This window comes from Setaria italica, chromosome V (genome assembly GCF_000263155.2).
Source record: "Setaria italica strain Yugu1 chromosome V, Setaria_italica_v2.0, whole genome shotgun sequence".
NCBI classification, from domain to species: domain Eukaryota; kingdom Viridiplantae; phylum Streptophyta; class Magnoliopsida; order Poales; family Poaceae; genus Setaria; species Setaria italica.
This window is the reverse complement of record NC_028454.1, coordinates 3,628,071-3,649,601: the sequence shown is the minus strand read 5'-3', so window position 1 is coordinate 3,649,601 and position 21,531 is coordinate 3,628,071. Positions and strand designations below refer to the sequence as shown.

The 21,531-nt window shown below is 47.5% G+C and overlaps 1 protein-coding gene across 1 annotated transcript; it reads right to left on the bottom strand.

Annotated features, from left to right (window-relative positions):
- Positions 1–18,738: 18,738 nt before the first annotated feature.
- Positions 18,739–19,561, bottom strand: LOC111257195 (protein TIFY 11d-like). Its single transcript, XM_022826298.1, has 3 exons — positions 19,347–19,561; positions 18,990–19,241; positions 18,739–18,892 (listed from the first exon to the last, which is right to left on the bottom strand). Exons 1-3 carry the CDS (start codon positions 19,559–19,561, stop codon positions 18,739–18,741), a joined length of 621 nt encoding a protein of 206 aa, XP_022682033.1.
- Positions 19,562–21,531: the final 1,970 nt, after the last annotated feature.

Here is a 21,531-nt window from a genome sequence, read left to right as displayed (position 1 = left end):
AACACCAGCCAGAAACTTTTAGTCAAAAGATAATTGTTTTGCAATTTCCAATGTTAATCAGCACTGTTAAGTAATTTTATGTATCTTCTTACTCATACATGATAATCACCTCGAATCTATCATCCATATTTATTGGAGGATTTGAGGTGATTTTTTTTCCATTCCAAATAAGGATCCTTGTCGTCCAAAACCGGCCTGCATGTAGATTTATTTTTTCCTATTCTTTCTGCAAAACAGTTGATGTGTAATTGTGGTTCTTTGATTATCTTGTTTGTTCAAACATAAACAGTTGATGTCCTAACTTTGTACTCCCTCCATATCATAATATTTGCATTAAAGTGCCTATTTGTGAATCATGTCAGTGAAGCCAAAGAAGAAAAACGAATTTATCTGACTGTCGATTCCAAAACTAAATCTGACAGGAGAAATGAGAGGATGACACTCAGGACGGTTAGTGGTGGAATCAATCTGCTCATAACAAATGAATTAAACGCTGCTAAATTATTAACCGTTCCAGACCTTACCGATAAACACCAAAGCTGTAACTAAGAATACCTCACTGCATGTTTAAAAATAAAGTTTCCCAATAGTACCTCATCACAAGTTAAGAATACAATCCAACAGACACCTACTTGTACTGGCTGCTCCTTGCACCTTGTGGCCACTGGCCAACATTACCTAGCTGGGCATGTTTGATGTGCTGGAGGGTGGAGGCATGATCTGAGAACACCTGATATACTCTGGAGGGGTATGCAATATCTGAACACCAACTGGCCTGCTACATTGACCTCTTTGTTCAAATCAACCGTTATGTTTCGCTACTTATGACCTGCACCTCATTACATTCAGTGTTTCAACAAAAGTCAATGGGCAAGGATCTAGGTCATAAAGAACATGCACACCATATTTGCAATTTCAAGAGCATGTTGGTTCGAATCTACATTCTGCAAAGTACAGAAAAAGAAAAGTGAAAACAAACCTTTGGGACATTGCAAATACATCATGCCAAATTGATCAGCTACATTTGGCAGGTTCCTTTCCAAAAAGCCACATGAGCACAAAATATATGGTCATCCTAAAGTGAGGATAGCTGGAAATTTTTAGAATTCCAGGAGAGCTGGACATTAGTAGTAATTGCAGCATAGAAACAAAAGGACACTGCTGAACATCCAGCACTCATCTCCCACACCCCTTTGACTAATCACTAAAATAAAACATAAACAATGAAGGCTCGTATGTGGATAACTCAAATGCTTCATCACCACAAATCATCCAAATTACTGGCACTAGCATAAAAAGGATCATCCTTGCATAGATGCCCTTAGCCACAGGCCACTCCTGAACATGCATAATATAACAGTTTTGTGACCTGTGTGCCAAACGGGCTTGACCAGTGAAACAAATTTCAGCATGGTAGTCTGACAATGAAAGCAAGTTATAAAAAGATACTAGTCCTATGAAGCATGACTAGACACCAGTATGAACACTTGTATGGCAATACAATGCAAGGGCTAGTAGAAGACACAAGGCTGAACCTGGTAAAAAAAATCGAATCAATTTAAAGAGCTCTCCCAGCCTAAAATTAGCAACAGGATTTTAGAGTAAAGGTTTGCCTTCTGCTAATATCGAAAGCAGTGAACCAGGCCTAGGTTCCAGTAACAGATGGGATCACCGAAAAAACAATTACAGTTAACAGCTTACATGTAGAAAATAGCAAGAGCTTCTAATTGCCGAGTCCTCATTCCACATTATCTACATGTTTATTTTATTTTCTACTTCAAATTAGTCTCATAGTTTCTCTCGATAACTCATCAAGATCTTTAAATCCACTTGATGTGTGAAATTATAGAAAAACCTGCCCATCTTGATGTGTTTGGATAAAACCATCATCCCTCTGGAAGGTCAAAGTTAAAATTTAGTTGAACTGAAATCAGATTACCGTAGCAGGAAAGAAGACAAGTGCCATGATCGTTTGTGGCTACATGGTGGACCACATGGAAGGAGAGAAACAGGCGCGCATTACAAGGACAAGAGCTCAATGCAGAACAAACAGCTTTCGGCATGGAGGAGGACAACGAAACAGAAGAAGAGCATACTGTGGTCAGTGTGATGCACAGCCACACAGGCAGATAATAGACAGGACAATGGTTAGCATGGTGCCTTTTTAGTTTTTAGTAGGTGTGGCTTTTGTCACTGCAGTAATCTAGCAATCCGGCAAAAAATACACATAGGGTCATAGGCAACCCAGCAATGCTCACTGTTTGTAGTGTAGATGGTCCTCTAAGATGTCAATCTCTCACACCAGGAAAAAAAAGAACTTGCAACTAGAGAGACCATCACCCGCTTCTGCACTAGTCTTGCATTAGAGTTTAACAGGGGGCAGTCTACAATACGATTAACTGGAGACAGCCTTTTCTTTAGATGAACTGGAAACAGCTCATGCCATCCAAGAAAGTAAGATCTATGATAGTTTGCAGTTATAACAAAATTGTAAACTGCAAATACTTTGTGTCAGTGAACTGAAAGGAATGCAGGATTGTTGCTCTGGATCACAAAACCAATGTCATGGTGCAAAGTGATTGCGAGCAAAACTGAGACGAACTCTGTCACACAGCCGTGCCCATGATTCTGCTAGAGTACGAGTAAATCTGAAACGGACCTACAACGGAAACGGACCTCGCTGCTCCTGCTGATTTACCGCTCATCCAAGGCCAAACCCCTCCCCCACGGCCTAGCTGGTGGGCTAATCGATGGAAACCCTCGCTGATTCCGGTCGCGAAGCTGCGTCGCTGGCCGCCGCCGATTCCACTCGTCCGGTTCGCGCAGAGTGTTGCGGCTCATAGGGTCCCGACGGGTTCAAAAGACCAGCCCAACAACCCGGCCCGGCCCGACCAGCTGAACATGTTAGTTACCCGTCCCCCGCCTCTCCTCCCTTCTCCAGTTCTCCCCCTTCTTCCTTCTAGCCTCGTGGCCTCGCCCAAGAATCAAGAAATCCCGGCGGCCTCCACCCAACGCCCAAGAACTCCGGCGCACGGACTCGGCCTCCCGCATCTCTTCTTGTTATCCTTCCTTCCTTCTCCCTCGCGGAAAGAAACCAAGAATCCCCGGCCACTCCCACCCCACGCCCAAGAACCAAGAATCCCCGGTCGCCAGGGTCTTTTACGATCTCTTGCGCAAGGCGTGCTGCTCGTGCTCTACGCCGAGAGCATCGTAAACAAGACGATGGGGTTCGACTGTGTGGACGACGACGGCTGGATCTTCTCGCCCGCACTGTGGGGCGACGTCGACGAGGCCTCGGTGAGGAAGGCTTTCGACGGGCGTCTCGCCATCACCGCGGTGCGTCACTGCTGCCACCGTGACGCGCGCGCCGTCAGGTTTCTGGATAGCACGAAAGGGCGGAGCGCGTGGCCCTTCGGCTGGTACGGCGCGGCGGCGCATGACGTCCAGGTCGTGGCCGACGGCGGCGACCTGACAGTGAACTGGCCGCTGCTCGGTGCTGTTCGCGCGCACGGGCGTGGCATACACTTGTCGGTCCAGGGAAGGCCGATGCCAAGGTGACTTTGCCATTGCCTTGGTTCGTTGAGATCTTTCATCCTCAACAAAAATCTTCATTATTTTTTATCCAAGATTTAGTGTGAGTCTAAATTTTGTAACCTGTGGGGACTTTTTAGTCCCAGTTAGTAGAAACTCTTTCTCTAGGAAAACCCCGTTCCGAGCGACAACCACTTTGCCTTCTGATCGGTTGTAGAAATAATATCTGTTGGCGCTAGAAATCGGTCCAGCGGCCGACACACGACCCGGGAGAATCTGCTTAGCTCCTGTTCGGGTGAATGCCCTGGTGCGGTTCGCGCGGCGTGCCAGCCAATCTGACCTGTTGATTGGCAAGGAAGAACACGTGTCAAATTCGGTAACTACGATCGGCTAAGTTTCCGATCGAGAGGACAAATCGGCAGATCAGCCGATTTACTGTAGTAAAGTAACCGGCTACGAGAGAGCGCGATCCTTATAGCCTTGTAGACAGAAAAATACTAAAACAATCGGTACAAAGCTTATGAAAATAACACTAGGAAAAGATCTAATCGGCAACGAACGGATCTAACAACAGAAGGTAATAAAAGCCGATACTACCGATTCCTAGCGGGATAACTGGTGATAAAAGCTAGAAAAACAGGTAAAAAACCTATGAATCTAGTTGATATCGATAACTGGTGAATAAATCTAAACGAAACGACAGCGATACGCCGGAAGTTAAAGCTTAGACGTTACTCGATAAGCGGAACTTACAGAATCGGCCGGAGATCAAGATGATGCAGCCCTGCCAACCCGCACGAACTCGTGAGAAGAAAAAACGATGGCGAAGTCGCCTGCTTGAAAGTAGTATGAAGAATAAAGTAACTTGTTGTATTGATTGATTGTCTTACAGATTTACAAAGGTAGCTATTTATAGCCCCGTACAAATAATCTTTCTTAACCGAGTAGGACTCTATCTCTAATTCAAACAGAAAACAAATATCTACAAGCACAATCCGTGTTAAACTAACTACCCCACGCTTCGTGGGCTGAACTCCACCTTATCTTTCCACCTAACCAGGCCCATATAGGCCTACTTTAGTCTTCCTTCCTGGTCGGGCGATTTCTTATCAGCAAAGGGCTGCCGATTGGGAACCTGAAGCGAAGCAAAAGCCACTTGACCGATTCCACACTGTAGCACCTTTTGACCGATTCCCAACTGTATTCTTTCGATTTCTTCCCTCTTTGACGCCGATTCTACTGATGACGAAATCTGACGTCAACACATGCCCCCCAGTTTCGGAGTAAAATATAATCTTTTATTTCAAAATTCTTCATAACTTCTCCTCCGAAACGGCCGCAGTGAAAATATCCTTCCGTTTCGCGGTCTCCCGGCTGATCATTGCAATTTTTTGAAACGGGCGCCCACGACGGCCACTACTCCGAAAACTTGACGCGCCGGCGCGGTGAAAATCCCTTTTTTACCCTTCTTTCAGGCACCCTATAAATATCACTTCACCGCAACTCATCTTCAAGCTCACATCTTTTCTCCAGCGCACGCACCTTCTTCTTTCTTCAATCTCGCCACCGAAGTCTTCCAGTTCTTCCCCTTTCCCTTCAATGGCGACCCCTTCCAGTAACTCCCCAGCACGCGACGCCGCAAGGACGACCCCTCCGGCGGGGGTAGCGACGGTCGTCACTTTTTCAACAGATGCAAGGGCTTCATCAGAAATCCCAATGGCGGTTCCCCTCACAGCCCCATCATCTGCGCCAACGTCGGCGGCTACGCCGATTACTCAGAACTTTATCCCGGAGGTAAATACCGAATCCGCCCCTTATCGGCAATGTTTTAGATTTACTCCTTATATTCATATACCCTCTTTTCCCTTTTTTAGGCGGTTAGAGATAGAATTACCATTCAACTTACGGATAGTCCCGGCCTTGTTTGTCTTGGTCCTATGGGAAACCCAGATCCGGCGATTCTTATAGATTCGGAAACTGACCGGATTCCTTTCAAACGGTCCGATATGAACTTGAATCAATGGGCAAGTACTTTTAGATCTTGGCCGAACGAAACCCCTGGTTGGAGGGAATGGTACCAACGGGTAGCCGCATCAAAGAGCGTTTCATGGGATGAGCTCAAAATCGGCCAATGCATCAACCTTTCTATGTCACAAATGGAGAAAAACGAGCCGCTGGTGATGGCAGCTTCCTATTTTTGGTCTGATGCCCTTAATGCATTTTTATTTGGCCATGGTCCTATGACCCCCACCCTGGCCGATGTGGTCCTCTTGACTGGCTTAGATGTATCCTCCCCTGACGCGCCTTATCAACTTCTGAACGTTCCGTCGCATCGGCTGGACACAAGAGGAATCGGCGGCTGGAAGGGCTTCCTTAGTGAAAACCAGAAAACGGGTACTGTTGATAACAGGGAGCACACCGCTTTCCTGTTAATGTGGCTTGAAAAACACTTCTTCTGTGGAAGAGCCGCCGGCCCAACAACCAACACTCAGCCTTTAGCCGAAGCACTGTCTAGGGGAATCCGCATTCCTCTCGGGAAACATCTTCTGGGTGCCGTGTATCACATGCTCCACCAAATCGGCACAAAACTTTCCAAAGGGGAACCAATCGGCAACCCAGGTGGGCCTTGGTGGTTCGTCAATTTATGGTTGAACCTCTATATGAGCAGGATCACTCGGCAGCCAGTGGACCGTATGTCATTTCCCAATATTGAATCGGCAGAAGACCCTACAGAGCGTCGCCGATGTATGTCTTATGGCGAAGCAGCGTCAGCTTTTCCAGGTTGTGCATATTCTGCCACAAAAGTAGCCGAATACTTTCGGTGCTTTTATAACGGATTCAATGAGGACGCCACTATCTGGTTCCCATACCAACGAGACATCCCAGTCTTCGAACTCCCCTCCTGCTTCGACTCGACTTCTGGCCGATTTGATGAAGGCCTTTATGAAGAGTTGATCAAACCAGGACTTTTACCGGCCAACTTCTTCTCGGGGAAAAACGCCCCCACATATGAGTTCTACAACCCATCTACTGCTGCTCGGCAATTCGGCATGGGTCAACTGCCGATACGAGTGTATTTTGCTGGCCAAATCAAGTTTAGAGAAGCACTCAAATCTGGCCTGGACTATTGCCGGCTGCGAGACCGAATTCCGGATTCCAGTACGATCAACTTGAATGAATGGCTATTATATCCATTTGCAACCCAACCTTTCAAGCTTTGGTGGGCCGAATGGAAGCAATTCTTATTCTGCAATTCAGCATCGGCGTACTGCAACCTTCTGGATCCATCCAACATTGACCCCAACGCCGAGGTATTTTTGATCACTGACTGTACTCTTTTCACCATAATTTGAGCACTTAATGATTTCATTTTTCTTTTAGACTGGGAATCAAGCCCCTCCCACGCACAGCCGCAGTGGTCGGCTAATAGAGAGCTACCCGTACACCACTTACCCTCTCATCGGCTATGACGCTCCATCGGTCGATGTGATTGCTGGCCGATCGAAGAGAGTTCAGAAGAAAGTCGTCAAAAAGACCAGTCGCCGAGTTCGGGCTCGTACAGAATCGGTAGACCCCCCTGTACCCACATCGGCAGAAGCTTTAACTGCACCGTTCCTGGCCACGCAAAGTACTGATACTCAAGCCATTACACAAGCCGGAGCGGCAGCCGCCTCACTACTGCTGGAAGCTTTACAAGTGAGTTCAAGCTTTTATCTCTTCCGATTTGTCAACTCGGTGATTACTCTTGTTAACTCTTTGTACTTCTCAGGATTCTTCTATAGAAATACCACAGTCAGCAACAACTCGACCGGAGGCCATCACGCCCCTGCCTTCATCCACTGAGGTACAGTACTTGTCTTGTGGTCTTCTTTCGAGTATTTGCATAAGATTTTTAACCGATCCTTCGACGCAGACCATCGGCACACCAAGCGTCCCTCAACAACCGATTCCTTCCCAGGGAGCCGGTCCGAGCACAGTGCCGATTGTAGTAGAGTCTTCTTCATCGGATGAACCTATGACTCAGGTCACTGAACAAGGTACAACGGCTCTACAAGTGCAGCACGAGGAAATCCGTTTTAAGAGGGTAAGTTCTTGAACTAACCTCACCAGCCGATTTACCATTTACTCTGCCCCCCTGCCGATTTACCCCCTTTTCTTTATTCTTTCAGGAACAGGACTCTCCCAACAACAGTCTCTTCTCTTTCGCGGTCGCTCTCTCTGATGATGAGGAGACTTCTTCTCGCCAAGTTGCATTGAGCTCCGTCCCTGACGACATCCGGGCTAAGCTTATCAATATCCGATCCCTCCTTCAAGGGGATATCGGCCGATTGGTAGAAGATGCTTCGCCGATTCGGCAACTCTTTAGTGACGTCAGTGGACGTGTACCAGAGGAAGCGGAAGAGGCGTTGGCACCGGCGGCTTTTATTGAGTCCATGAGGATTCCTGTTTTTAGAGCCCTTCGTCATATGGCCGATCGCGCGAAACTGGCCAAGATTCGTGAAGATGAAAATGCTTTCAAGCACCAGGCTCGAGAAGCAAATCGGCGGATCCATGTCTTGGAAGATTCACGGCCGGCGATCATTAGTGAAATAGATCGCCTCAAACGACGGAGGGCGGACCTTGCCAAAGAGATGGAACAAGTAACCAAAGCCATCAGCGCCGAAGAGAGCAGACTTCAAGAATTACCTTCGGCCATTGCCGATTTGACACGGGAGAGGCAGCGTCTTGCTCAGGAAGCTCTGAGGCTCCACCGCACCGCATCGGAAGTCCCCGGATCGGCAGAAGAAGACCAACGGGTTCTCGACTCTGCCGATCAGATCCGACGTCGGGCCGTCACGGCTATCGATACCCTTTTGGGTAATCTGTAAAACTCTGACCGTTTTGTACGAATATTTACTGCCGTCTTTGACCGACCTTTCGTGATACCTTCTATTTACTGCCTTCCTTATTACCGATGGGACGTGGCTTCATCAGATTTTACTGTGTCCCTCCATAAATATCGACCCCGGCGCTTCCTTTCCGATAACACCGATTTGGCTTCTATCTCATTTCTCCTCTTCCTCTCATCGGCGCAACCACATTGTCATGGCCTCGTCATCGTCTTCCTCCGTCAACCAGGTGACGCTTCGCCTTCTCTCTTGGATCTCTAGGAATAGGATGTGCCGTCTTATGCCTTCTTTGTTCCAGCCTCAACGCCTTAGTCCGGGACTCGTGCGTGCCATTGAGTGCATACATTCTGAGGACCCCTTGACTTTGGAGGACAAGGCTCTGATTTTGGCTCATCAAGAAGAGCTCGAAGACCATATTACCGCAGAAGCCCGAGTGGTCTTGGATGCCGTGGTGAACGAACACCGCGATCGATCTCTAGCTACGATGGGTCGCTGCCGTAATGTTCCCGAGAGTGACATTACCTCGACGGCCTGCTCGGTCTTGGACTTTCTGGACAGGAATGGTGACTCGCGGGTTCCTACCGCTAGGGCCCGTCTGCTTCCTCCGAACCCGCGGCCTTCCGTCGACAGGGTCCGCATGCTTCCTCGGCCCGTTGCTCTGGCGGCGGCGGAGGCCTCGCGCCCTCCCACGGATCTCCCCCGTCAAGTCGAAGCAGAGAATTCCATGAAGGCCATAGAAGAAGACTACATCCGGCTCATGATAGAGTTGGGTAGGGCTGAGAGGGAGCGTAAGAACAAGAATAATTAGTTGTTGTATTTTTTATTCTAAGGGCGACTTAGTGTTTTGTCGGCCATGTAATCAGTCGCCCGTACCGAATGTAATCGGCCCGAATGAATGTAATCGGCCATCTATGAACGTACTCGGCCAATCTGGTCGATCTCATGTGAATCTCAAAACCGAGTTGTGTCGGTCATATTTGACTGTGTTTATCTCTTTAGGCCCCGACCCATATACTCGGGAAATACCTTTTTAAATATCTCCCATTCAGAGCCCTAGTGAATTCTTCCCCCTCTGTTGTTTCCAAAATATATGCATTCCCAGGGGCGCATCTGCCGATTCTATACGGCCCTTCCCAGGTAGGAGACCATTTGCCGAATTTAGGATCTTTCGACCCGATCGGTAGTACCAACTTCCATACCAAATCTCCAGGGGAGAACTGTTTGACTTTGACCTTTTTATCATACCACCTGGCCACTCTTTTTTTGTTCTCTTCGATGCTTATTAGAGCTCTCAGTCGTTGGCCGGCCAAGTCATCAAGTTCTCCCTTCATCAGAGCCGAGTAGTCATCGGCCGACAATTGGTCTTGCAGTGAAAGGCGCCTTGATCCTGCCCTTGACTCCCATGGAAGCACTGCATCATGACCGTATACCAACTGGTAGGGGGATAACTTGGTAGCCCCGTGACAGGCCATCCTGTATGCCCATAGGGCTTCGGTTAAACATAAGTGCCACTTCTTAGGGCATTCTTCAATCTTCCTTTTGATCAACTTGATTATTCCTTTGTTGGAAGATTCTGCCTGACCATTGGCTTGAGCGTAATACGGAGACGAATTCAGCAGCTTGATGCCCATATCGGTCGTAAATTGCTCAAATTCTCCCGATGTGAACATTGTTCCTTGATCGGTCGTTATAGTTTGAGGGATACCGAATCGGTAGACGATGTGATCCCTTACGAAATCAGCCATGATAGCCGAAGTCACATTCCTTAGTGGGATTGCCTCCACCCATTTGGTGAAGTAATCGGTGGCGACCAGAATAAATTTGTGCCCCTTGCTTGATGGCGGATAAATTTGGCCGATAAGGTCTATTCCCCACCCTCTGAACGGCCATGGTTTGATGATGGGGTTCATGGCCGATGCGGGTGCACGCTGGACGTCTCCAAACTTTTGACACTCCTGACAACCCTTATAATATTTGAAACAATCTTCCAGGATCGTAGGCCAATAGTATCCATTGTTTCTGATCATCCACTTCATCTTATGTGCTGATTGGTGAGCCCCGCACACCCCTTCATGGATTTCTCCCATTAGAGTCTTGGCCTCTTCTGTTCCAAGGCATTTAAGAAGAACACCATCGATCGTTCGGTAGAACAGATCATCTTCGAGCAGCACGTATTTGGTAGCGTGAAAACGCACTCGTCGCTCCACCTTTTTGGAAGGATCTTTTAGGTAATCGGCAACTTCCTTACGCCAATCATCAGCTGCAAGCTCTAAGGCCATGGCGCCCAGAATTGGCCGATACCCAGATGCATGTTGAGCGAGTTTGTTTGCTTCTTCGTTGCGGTCTCTTGGATGCATGTTGAGCGAGTTTGTTTGCTTCTTCGTTGCGGTCTCTTGGGACGTGTTCGATTACTGCCGATCTGAATTCTTTCAACAGTTGTAAGCAATCTTCGTGATGGAGTCGCAATATATCATCTTTGCACTCAGCTTTTCCGGTTAGCTGATCCACAATTAGCATCGAATCTCCGAAGACCTCGACAGAATCGGCCTTAATCTCTCTTAATAATCGTAAGCCTTTTAATACAGCTCTGTATTCTGCTTGATTGTTTGTTGCGGCGGTTTCTATCGGCAGAGAAAAATCATATCTTGCCCCCCGAGGCGATATGAGGACGATGCCGATTCCCGATCCGGCTCCGCATGATGACCCATCGAAAAACAACTGCCAAGGCGCCGGTTCTACGAAGGTGACCTCTGGCCCACAGTGTTGGGCAACGAAATCGGCCATGACTTGACCCTTGACGGCTTTTGCCGATTCGTATCGTAGGTCGAATTCTGATAAAGCCAAAATCCATTTGCCGATTCTCCCTTTCAATATCGGCAGTGACAGCATGTATTTCACTACGTCATCTTTGCATACGACTATACATTCTGCCGACAGTAGATAGTGTCTGAGTTTGGTGCACGAGAAGTAAAGACACAAACACAACCGCTCTACTGGAGGATATCTTGTTTCGGCATCCAGGAGTCTTCTGCTAACGTAATAAATTACCCGTTCTTTGCCTTCAAACTCTTGGACTAGAGCCGACCCAATAGCTTTGTCATCGGCTGATAAATATAGTTTAAACGGCTTACCCGTTTGAGGAGGAACCAGGACTGGGGGTGAGACTAGGTACCGCTTGATGTCTTCTAATGCCTTGCGTTGTTCTTCTCCCCATATAAACTCCTGGTCTGGCTTTAACTTCAGAAGTGGTGTGAACGCCTGAATTCGTCCAGATAGATTAGATATAAATCTTCTGATGAAATTTACCTTGCCGATTAGAGACTGTAGCTCAGTTTTGTTTTGTGGGGCGACGACTTTGTTGATAGCCGCTATGGTCTTCTGATTGACTTCAATGCCTCGTTCGTGCACCATGAATCCTAAGAACTGTCCGGCGGAGACGCCGAAAGCGCATTTGTTGGGATTCATCTTAAGACCATGTTTTTTAGTACACTCCAGGACCCTTCGCAAATCGGCTAGGTGTTCCTCGTGGCTTTTGGACTTGACCACGACGTCGTCGATGTAGATTTCCACCAGGAGGCCGATGAGCTTGTGAAAAATATAGTTCATGGCCCTCTGATATGTAGCACCAGCATTTTTCAACCCGAAAGTCATTACCACCCACTCGAACAGACCGAGATGGCCTGGACATCTGAAAGCCGTTTTGGGTATATCCTCTTCGGCCATAAGTATTTGATTGTATCCGGCGTTCCCATCCATGAAGCTAATAATTTTGTGCCCTGCGGCGGCGTCGATCAGTACATCGGCCGTAGGCATGGGGTAGCCATCCATTGGTGTAGCCTGATTAAGATTTCTGAAATCGACGCAAACGCGCAACTTCCCGTTTTTCTTATACACCGGTACGATATTGGAAATCCACTCGGCGTAACGACATTGCCGAATAAATTTTGCTTCGATTAGCCGAGTTATTTCGGCTTTTATGTCCGGTAAAATTTTAGGATTGCATCGTCGTGCGGGTTGTTGGTACGGCCGATACCCTGGTTTTATGGGTAGCCGATGTTCAACAATAGATCGATCTAATCCGGGCATCTCGTGATACTCCCACGCAAAACAATCCTTGAATTCTCTTAATAAATTTGTTAATTTACACTTGTACTCCGGATCTAAATTTGCACTAATGAAAGTCGGCCTTGGTTTGGTCCCGTCACCTAAATCTACCATCTCTAAAGAATCGGCCGACGTGAATCCGTGTCCCAGCTTCCCGTCTTCTCTGGCGGACTGATCCATTTACTGCGCTTCTTCGGAGCCGACTGCTCGGATCGGCTGTAGGCCAAAATCGGTGACCTTCAGGAAATCGGTTTCCCACACCCTACCTGATATGCACTTGACAGTTTCGCAGCTCCAATGTTGTGCGTCGGCTGCTGCGATGCTGTACGCGGAGTCGGCTTTGACCACTTCGATGTTATCGCCGATCCATTGTACAAGGCATTGATGCATAGTCGATGGGATGCAGCAGTTTGCGTGTATCCAGTCTCGACCAAGAAGCATATTATAGGACCCTTTGCCGTTAATGACGAAAAATGTGGTAGGAAGGGTCTTACTGCCGATGGTGAGGTCGACGCAGAGGGCACCGCGAGCGTTTGACACCTTGCCTTCGAAGTCCTTGAGCATCATGTCGGTCCTGGTCAGGTCGTCGTCGCTTTTTTCCAGCTTTCGGAGTACAGCATATGGCATGATGTTGACGGCAGCTCCCCCGTCGACCATCAACTTAGTGAGGGGGCGACCGTCAACATGCCCTTTAAGGAACAACGCCTTCATATGTTGTCGTTCGTCGTCTTCGGGCTTTTCGAACGTGGCCGTCATCGGTTCTAAAACCAACCTTGCTGTTTGTTCCTCTATCGCCGACACATCCTGTTGATCGGCGGGGGTCATGAACTCCATCGGCAATATGAAAACCATATTGATTTCAGCCGCCGATTCGTCACCCGCCGACTCGTCGTTGCCTTTGTCGCTTCTCTTGGGGCGCCACACCCGAGGCCTTTCTTGCTTTTTGTCCGTCGTGCCCTCTTCTTCTTGCTGTTCCCATTGGCGGAGGCGTTGGATTCTCCGTTTTTGTGATTTGGTTAAACCGTCGGGGCACCATCTGGGGTTTATTGGCCTCCCTTCTCTCCCAGCGCGTTCCCGTTCTGGTTCGCGTCCTAACGGGTTCTCGTCTGTCACCCGCGCATCGGCCATGTTTTCGAGCCGGCTGTGAACGCTGGTTTTGCTACTTGATTGATCGTGGTGATCGGTTCTGCCCCCCTGCCTATCATGGCCTCTTCCTTCTGACCGATCATATCGGTCGCTTCTGCCCCCCAGCCGATCACGCATGGAAGGGCGTTGATCATCTGAGATTCGCCGATTCCTGCTGATCGGTTCTGGCCTTCCGTCTCTAGAGCGAGACCTTGTGAACGGCCGATTGTTTCGATAGGGGCCGTTGCACTCTGGGCACGTATCAGCTGATGGAAGTCTGAGGTTATTTTCCCAACAGTGGATGAAGAATGGGCATCTCCAATGTTCCTCGTGCCGACGTATTGCTTCCTCTCGGGACCTTGATCGTTCATGTTGGCGCTGGTATTTTTGGAGCAAGAACTGGGAGGTAATGCGTGGTCCTTCTGGCTCATCGTCATCGGCCTCCATCCGTCGCTTCCCCTTGATGTCTTCAGACGAGACTTGATTCCTGGGATCGACAGCGCCACTCTTTTTTGCCGATTCGGATGTCAGCACCTTCGTTTGGAGGGGATTCTTACCCGTATCCACCATGTTGGTAGGGAACGGATGCTGATCAATCTTCATTGGTTTGGCCGGTTTTGTCGGCACTTCAAACTTGAGTCTGCCCTGTTCAATGGCCGACTGTATTTGTTGTCTGAAGATTTTGCACTCATTGGTATCATGCGACGTGGCATTGTGCCATTTGCAATACTTCATCTTCTTCAACTGCTCGGCAGAGGGGATTGTGTGGTAAGGTGATAGTTTAATCTGTCCTTCCTGGAGTAGAAGATCAAATATTTTGTCAGCTTTAGTGGTATCGAAACCGAATGCTTCCGGCTCCTTTTTGCCGAATGGGCATGATATTGGCTTCTTCCCCTTAATCCACTCTGCAAGCCCGATTTCGGCGTCTTCTTCGTCCTCTATTTCTTCTAGGAATGCTACTTTCTTTTGGAAATTCCTCCTTGGGTCAAATGGACGCACTTCTTGTCCGGACAATCGGTGGACAATCTGGCTTAGGCTCTCGAACTCTTGTGACGCATATTTCTCCTTGATGTGTGGCAGTAGTCCTTGGAAGGCTATATCGGCCAACTGTGCATCAGTTAGAGCCAAGGAGTAGCACTTATTTCTGATTTCCCGAAACCTCTGTATGTACGAGGGTATCGGCTCATCGCTTCGTTGTCGGAGGCTAGTCAGATCAGATAGCTTCATTTCGTGGACTCCAGCATAAAAGTACTTGTGAAATTGCTTTTCTAGATCGGCCCATGTGATAATCGAGTTTGGTGGTAGAGTGGTGAACCATTGGAAAGCCGATCCAGACAAAGATGACGAGAACAACCGTACCCGCAGGGCATCTTGTGTAGCTGCTTCGCCGCATTGGATGATGAATCTATTCACATGTTCTACGGTAGAAGTATCATCCATTCCGGAAAATTTAGTGAAATCCGGAACTTTGTACCGATGGGGAAACGGCAACAAGTCATATGTAGACGGGTATGGTGTCCTGTAGGTATAAGTTTGAACCTTCGGCTTCAAGCCGAATTGCTCTTGCATCACTTCTGCGATTTGCGCCGCCCAATCTGGTTGTTGCTGGGGAATAACTGGCGGCGGAATCGGCACATGTTGATAGATCGGAGCTTGAATGAAAGGGGATTGGTGAAACGGTGGTATCTGAGTATAAGCCGGTGGTGTAGTAAAGGACGGCTGCTTGTAGGCACCACTCGTTTCATCATATAGCATGAGCTCTGACGTCTTGTTGACCTCCGGAGAGATAGGTTGGTATGGAGGTATGATCGGCCGAGTGGCCGTTTGGGAAGGTGTCTGGAACAGAGGATTCCCTTGGCTGACCGATTGATTCAAACCGGTCATGTTTAGAGGTGCCCCCCAGGGTAAAGGAATAACTGGAGGGAGTGGTGTAGTGGACGGCTGGACGGAGCCGTGTCCCACAGGAGTTGACGACGTAGAGGCACCGACTCCTCCGTATCCCAAAGGAATTGATGACGTAGAGGCACCGATCCCTCCGACGGAGGATTGGATCGGCTGAGAAGCCTGATAAGCCTGATTTGGTGGAATCGGCTGAAAATACGTAGGCCCCCTGTATCCCTGTGGTATACCCCCGGCGAAGGAATTGACAACAGCATTGTGTACCATGTTTGAAAGTACCGAGGATTGGTTGATGAAAGCGTGATGAAGAGATTGCTGAATCATATCGGACATCTTGTCCGAATCTTCTGAAATCGTGATCTGGCGAGGAGTAGTGAAAGGAGATTTCTTAACAGTTTCCCCGCTTCTGGAACGACTGAAGGATTTCAAGCAAGCTTTCCGGACTTGCTCCAAATACTGATTCAGATCTTCTCTTTGGTCGTCCTTTAGATCTGCTTCCGTTACTTCGATGACGTTATCTTCGGTGATTTCAGCAGCTTTCGACATAACGGCGGTTGCAATTGTCCCACCGGGCGTGCCAAAAGTGTGTTGGCGCTAGAAATCGGTCCAGCGGCCGACACACGACCCGGGAGAATCTGCTTAGCTCCTGTTCGGGTGAATGCCCTGGTGCGGTTCGCGCGGCGTGCCAGCCAATCTGACCTGTTGATTGGCAAGGAAGAACACGTATCAAATTCGGTAACTACGATCGGCTAAGTTTCCGATCGAGAGGACAAATCGGCAGATCAGCCGATTTACTGTAGTAAAGTAACCGGCTACGAGAGAGCGCGATCCTTATAGCCTTGTAGACAGAAAAATACTAAAACAATCGGTACAAAGCTTATGAAAATAACACTAGGAAAAGATCTAATCGGCAACGAACGGATCTAACAACAGAAGGTAATAAAAGCCGATACTACCGATTCCTAGCGGGATAACTGGTGATAAAAGCTAGAAAAACAGGTAAAAAACCTATGAATCTAGTTGATATCGATAACTGGTGAATAAATCTAAACGAAACGACAGCGATACGCCGGAAGTTAAAGCTTAGACGTTACTCGATAAGCGGAACTTACAGAATCGGCCGGAGATCAAGATGATGCAGCCCTGCCAACCCGCACGAACTCGTGAGAAGAAAAAACGATGGCGAAGTCGCCTGCTTGAAAGTAGTATGAAGAATAAAGTAACTTGTTGTATTGATTGATTGTTGTCTTACAGATTTACAAAGGTAGCTATTTATAGCCCCGTACAAATAATCTTTCTTAACCGAGTAGGACTCTATCTCTAATTCAAACAGAAAACAAATATCTACAAGCACAATCCGTGTTAAACTAACTACCCCACGCTTCGTGGGCTGAACTCCACCTTATCTTTCCACCTAACCAGGCCCATATAGGCCTACTTTAGTCTTCCTTCCTGGTCGGGCGATTTCTTATCAGCAAAGGGCTGCCGATTGGGAACCTGAAGCGAAGCAAAAGCCACTTGACCGATTCCACACTGTAGCACCTTTTGACCGATTCCCAACTGTATTCTTTCGATTTCTTCCCTCTTTGACGCCGATTCTACTGATGACGAAATCTGACGTCAACAGATGGTAACGAAGCTAAGTACGAAGCAAGGGGTTGCGGATTTGAATCAGACGCACTACGCAAGCGCATATTTCGCGTGAAAATCGCATGAGCCTCCCGGGAATTTCTAATATTTTTTTAGCGCAAAACCCTTTAGTCTCGGTTGGATTTTCAAGACCTATACGTCGCATGAGGAGGCTTCAGTTTAGAAGAAAGGAAGGTTAAGCGTGTAGAGATGCAGAGGATTTTGCAAGAACGATGTTGCAGGAACGTATCTCACTCTTGTCGTCTTGAAAACACAAACGAGCTGGATCTCGTTACACCTGCTACTGGACTTCAGGTCACGGATCCTCCGAAGGGGTGTGTAGTGCCACCCCAATACGTCAAGATCTTCACAGTAGGAGAATGCTTAATCTAAATCCGTGGACAATCTGAATGCTGCTGCTGCTGTGGAGCACGCGTGTTAGCGTCCTTTGGACGATTCCCCAAATGTTGTTTGGTGGGTGTTCAGTGTTCTGTAGTTACAAACGACTTCTTGTCAAAATTTTGACAGTGTTTGTCTTACTGAACAATTGCCATAGGTCCTTTTGTTTCTATGGATTGCAATTAAGGTTCTGCAGTTTTACTTCTGTGAAGTTGGCCATTTTGCTCTATCTGTTCACAACACGAAGCCTTAATGGTAAAAAGGGTGATACTTCAGGAGTTCAACAATTCTGTCATTTGTATTAAAATGGAATAAAACATGGTCCATGCAAAAACCAAAAGCTAGAAAAAATAAAAAAAACAAAAGGGGCCAACATGGTCCAGTAAAAGAATACCTTTATACTGTTATAAAACATGGTCACCGTATTCCTCTACCTAATATTGAAATATATATCTAATAAATTTTATTTAATTCATTTTATCCAGTTGATTCATTGTTTCCCCACGGCGCAACTCGTCTGGGAGGAATACAAGCATATAGGCAGATAACTAGTACAAGAATCTACACAAGAGTCGGCAATGCACCTCTTCATTCAATGCTGGGTGACGCGTAGGCTGTGGGATATGGTGGTGAATTGGATATCCTGTATGGCGATCCAGCCGATGCTATAGGAATAGGTGGAAACTTTGCATTAGTGGTGGTTGGCGAGGGCAACAATGCATTGCTCCTCAAGGAAAGGCATGCGTTCCCTGATCATGCTCATCCCATGGACTGTATGGAAGGAGAGAAACTCGAGAATTTTTGAGAGGAAGGAATCGACAATCAACATGATTTTCGAAAAGATTAAAGACGAGGCTGCGATGTGGACTACGGCCGGGGCAAAGCAACTTTCCGTTTCGCTCGCCCGCTATTAATACTTTCCATACAAAGGACTGTAATTAATTTTTTCTTTCCTCTTTGCACTGTTTGGTGCTTTGTATTTGTCCAGTCTGGATCTTCTTCTTTTTAATATAATCGGCAGCTCTTCTGCCCAGTTCGATTCGGAAAAAAAAAACTAGTACAAGAATCCCTCGGAGCTCTAAGAATTCTCAGACACAGACTTTCGCTTCAATGTTCCCTCCTGAGTGTCTTTGTCTGAGAGGGTCTTCAGAGGCTGAAGGGTCTAGAGGCTGAGCCACGAGGCATAAGGCACGTCCTCAAAGGGCTCGTCGCCGCCGGTGTCCATCTTCTTCGACGGCGACGCCTCCTCCTCGTCGTCAGGGTCGTCGGTCCTGCTGATGAGTAAATAAACACGTGCGTCATCATCATCCGCTGTTCTATCCAAACAGCATGGAGAAAGAATTTATTATATATACGAGAAAAATAAATGGACAGCGGAGCGCGCGATCTGTGTAATGTGATGACTGCCCCCACCTTTGCTTCCTCTTCCCGAGGAACCTCTGCACTGACAGCTTCCTAGCCTGGTTGGCAGTGATGGCCGCCGATGGCTCGGCGACGACCTCCTCATCCGGGACGTCCACCACCACCACCTTCTCCGGCGGCGGAGGGTTGTTCACCGACTGTGCCATCTCCATCAGCTGCTTCCCCTTGTCCGCGGGGACGTTCTCCACCCTGATTACCTGCCCCCCGTAGAAGATGGTCATCGGCGCCTTCGTCATCTCCAGCCTGAAACAAACGAATAGATCGAGGTATATACACACCACTACTGTGAAAGTGAAACCATCTGAACCACACTCGCCAAGAAATTAAAGCAAAGAGATTGACGCTCACCTCTGCCGGGCCATGGCAGCGCCGGCGCGCACGGGGAAGAGTTGCATGGTCCTGCCGTCGTTCTCCACGGCGGGCGCCACCGGGAGCGGCGGCGGCTCCTGGAACAAGCGGGCGACGTTACCCGCCCGCGCCTGGCGCTGCCGCTGGAGCACGCATGCGCAGGTCATGGTGAACCTGCCTGATCTCCTCCCGCTCCTGGACCCCTCGGCGGCCATCTATGATCTATCCCCTCCCCTTCCTCCCTCTCTTTCTCTCTGCTTTGTGCGTGGGGAAGACCTCGCCCGGGCACTTGCTCTTATAGCCGCGAGGCTCGGCTGCGACTTCGTTTGCTTGTGCGTCAGGATTTTACCGAGGGAGCACGTGAAATGCGAGGGTTTTGCGAGAGCGCGAGCGGAGGGCTACGGGGAGTAGTCTGGCTACATCCACAACAACTGATGTGCAATAGTGTACACCGCGCTCTCTATATGGCTCCTTTCACTGTGGGTTATTTCAGGGTGATTTCTCTAAACCTTCTACACTCTTCTAATTTCGGGCTAAATTTAGCCTGCCCAATTATTTTTTGTGTTGGGTTATTTATTAGAGGCCGGAATGGACTGAGATGACTTGCTTTCGGATACGCGGTTTGTGCACTGGAGTGTGATTACATTTAATATTGTGACGAGATATATGATATCTCAACACGCATCCGATTGTGTTATGCATAGTTATATTTAATTACTTCGACGGGGTATATGATATCCGAGGCATGTATCCAATTGTGTTATGCTTAGTTATATTTAATGATTTCGATGAGATATATGATATCTCAAGCGGGCATCCGATTGTGTTGTGAATAGTTATGTTTAATTATTTCTACGAGATACGCGCTATATCTGATACATAGAAAGAAATAAGTGATTCCTTTTATTACGGACAAAGTACTAGATTGGCTTCTGCGCTTTATTGTCGTTTCTGTCGTCGAGCGGAAGAATGCCCCATCCTCTTCTACCTTTTGTGATAACTAGAGATATAGTGATTTTCTCCTTGCAAGCTATGCTACCTTTTTTTAGCTTATTGTTGTGTTTTTGTCATCGAGGACAAAGGGTCCCGTTTCCGCTACTTCTACATGAGTGGGATATAACACACAAGTAATCCTTGTTTCCCAATCCCCTTCCTTAACATACATAGATCAACCCCTAGAATTCTTCCTAGTATACCATTTGTAGTGTGCGATGATTGTACATGGAGCAAATTATTGTGTGTCGCTAACTCAAGTACTAACAAATAGAAATGGCAAGGAACATAGGAAAATGTTGGTCTTGATAGCTCAAAGTAGGCATGTACATGGAGCAAGCTGTTGTGTTTCGCCATCAAACAACGTGATAGTGGAGAGTCTTCATGGACGGAAGGTCATAATACCAATTGTGTGCTCCCTATTGAGGAAACCAAGCAATTTTCTTTCAAGGTAATAAGGCAGAAGCTCGGCCAATCTAAAATATTAATATGATTATTTGAAACTTTCATGCATATTTTAGTTAGGTTTTCAACGGCATTTGAGTTCTAAACATATTTTGCTGCAACCCTAGCAGCCCTATATTTGTAGTTATTACCCCATTTCTATTGGTAGCTCCTACTGTCCTACCACCTGTGGCTATTGGTTTTATGAAACCGCTACTTTACTATTTATATTCCTACGGTTCTGCAGTACCCTTCCTAATTTTCCCTACAATGATCCAAACCTTACGCTTTCCAAGTAATAATAATATTCAAAGTTTTCCAAATGCTAAATTAATAATGTTCAAAGATTTCCAATTTCTAAGTGTGCCCTTGGCTACAATAGACAATGGGCTGCAAAATGGACATTTTCGGCGGAGCACATAAAGCTAGGTCTGGCCCAATCGCTAAATTAATTGGACCTGCTGCGATAGATAATGGGCCGCAAAATGCTACCTTTATTTCAGTTGACTATAATACCCATTTGCAGGAGCCAGCAGCATCGTTCACCTGCACATCTAGGCCCACGAGAAATGTCAACAATTGCCGGCCTGTTCGCTTCAGCTTATTTAGCTGGCTTATCAGCTACCAAATAGTGATTTCCTCTCACAGTAAATCAGCCGTTTCAGCTTTTCAGCCAGCTTATAAGCTGAAATGAACAGGCCCAGGCTAGGTTCGCATGATACTTTTGCACCCCGGCCCCAACTCAGGC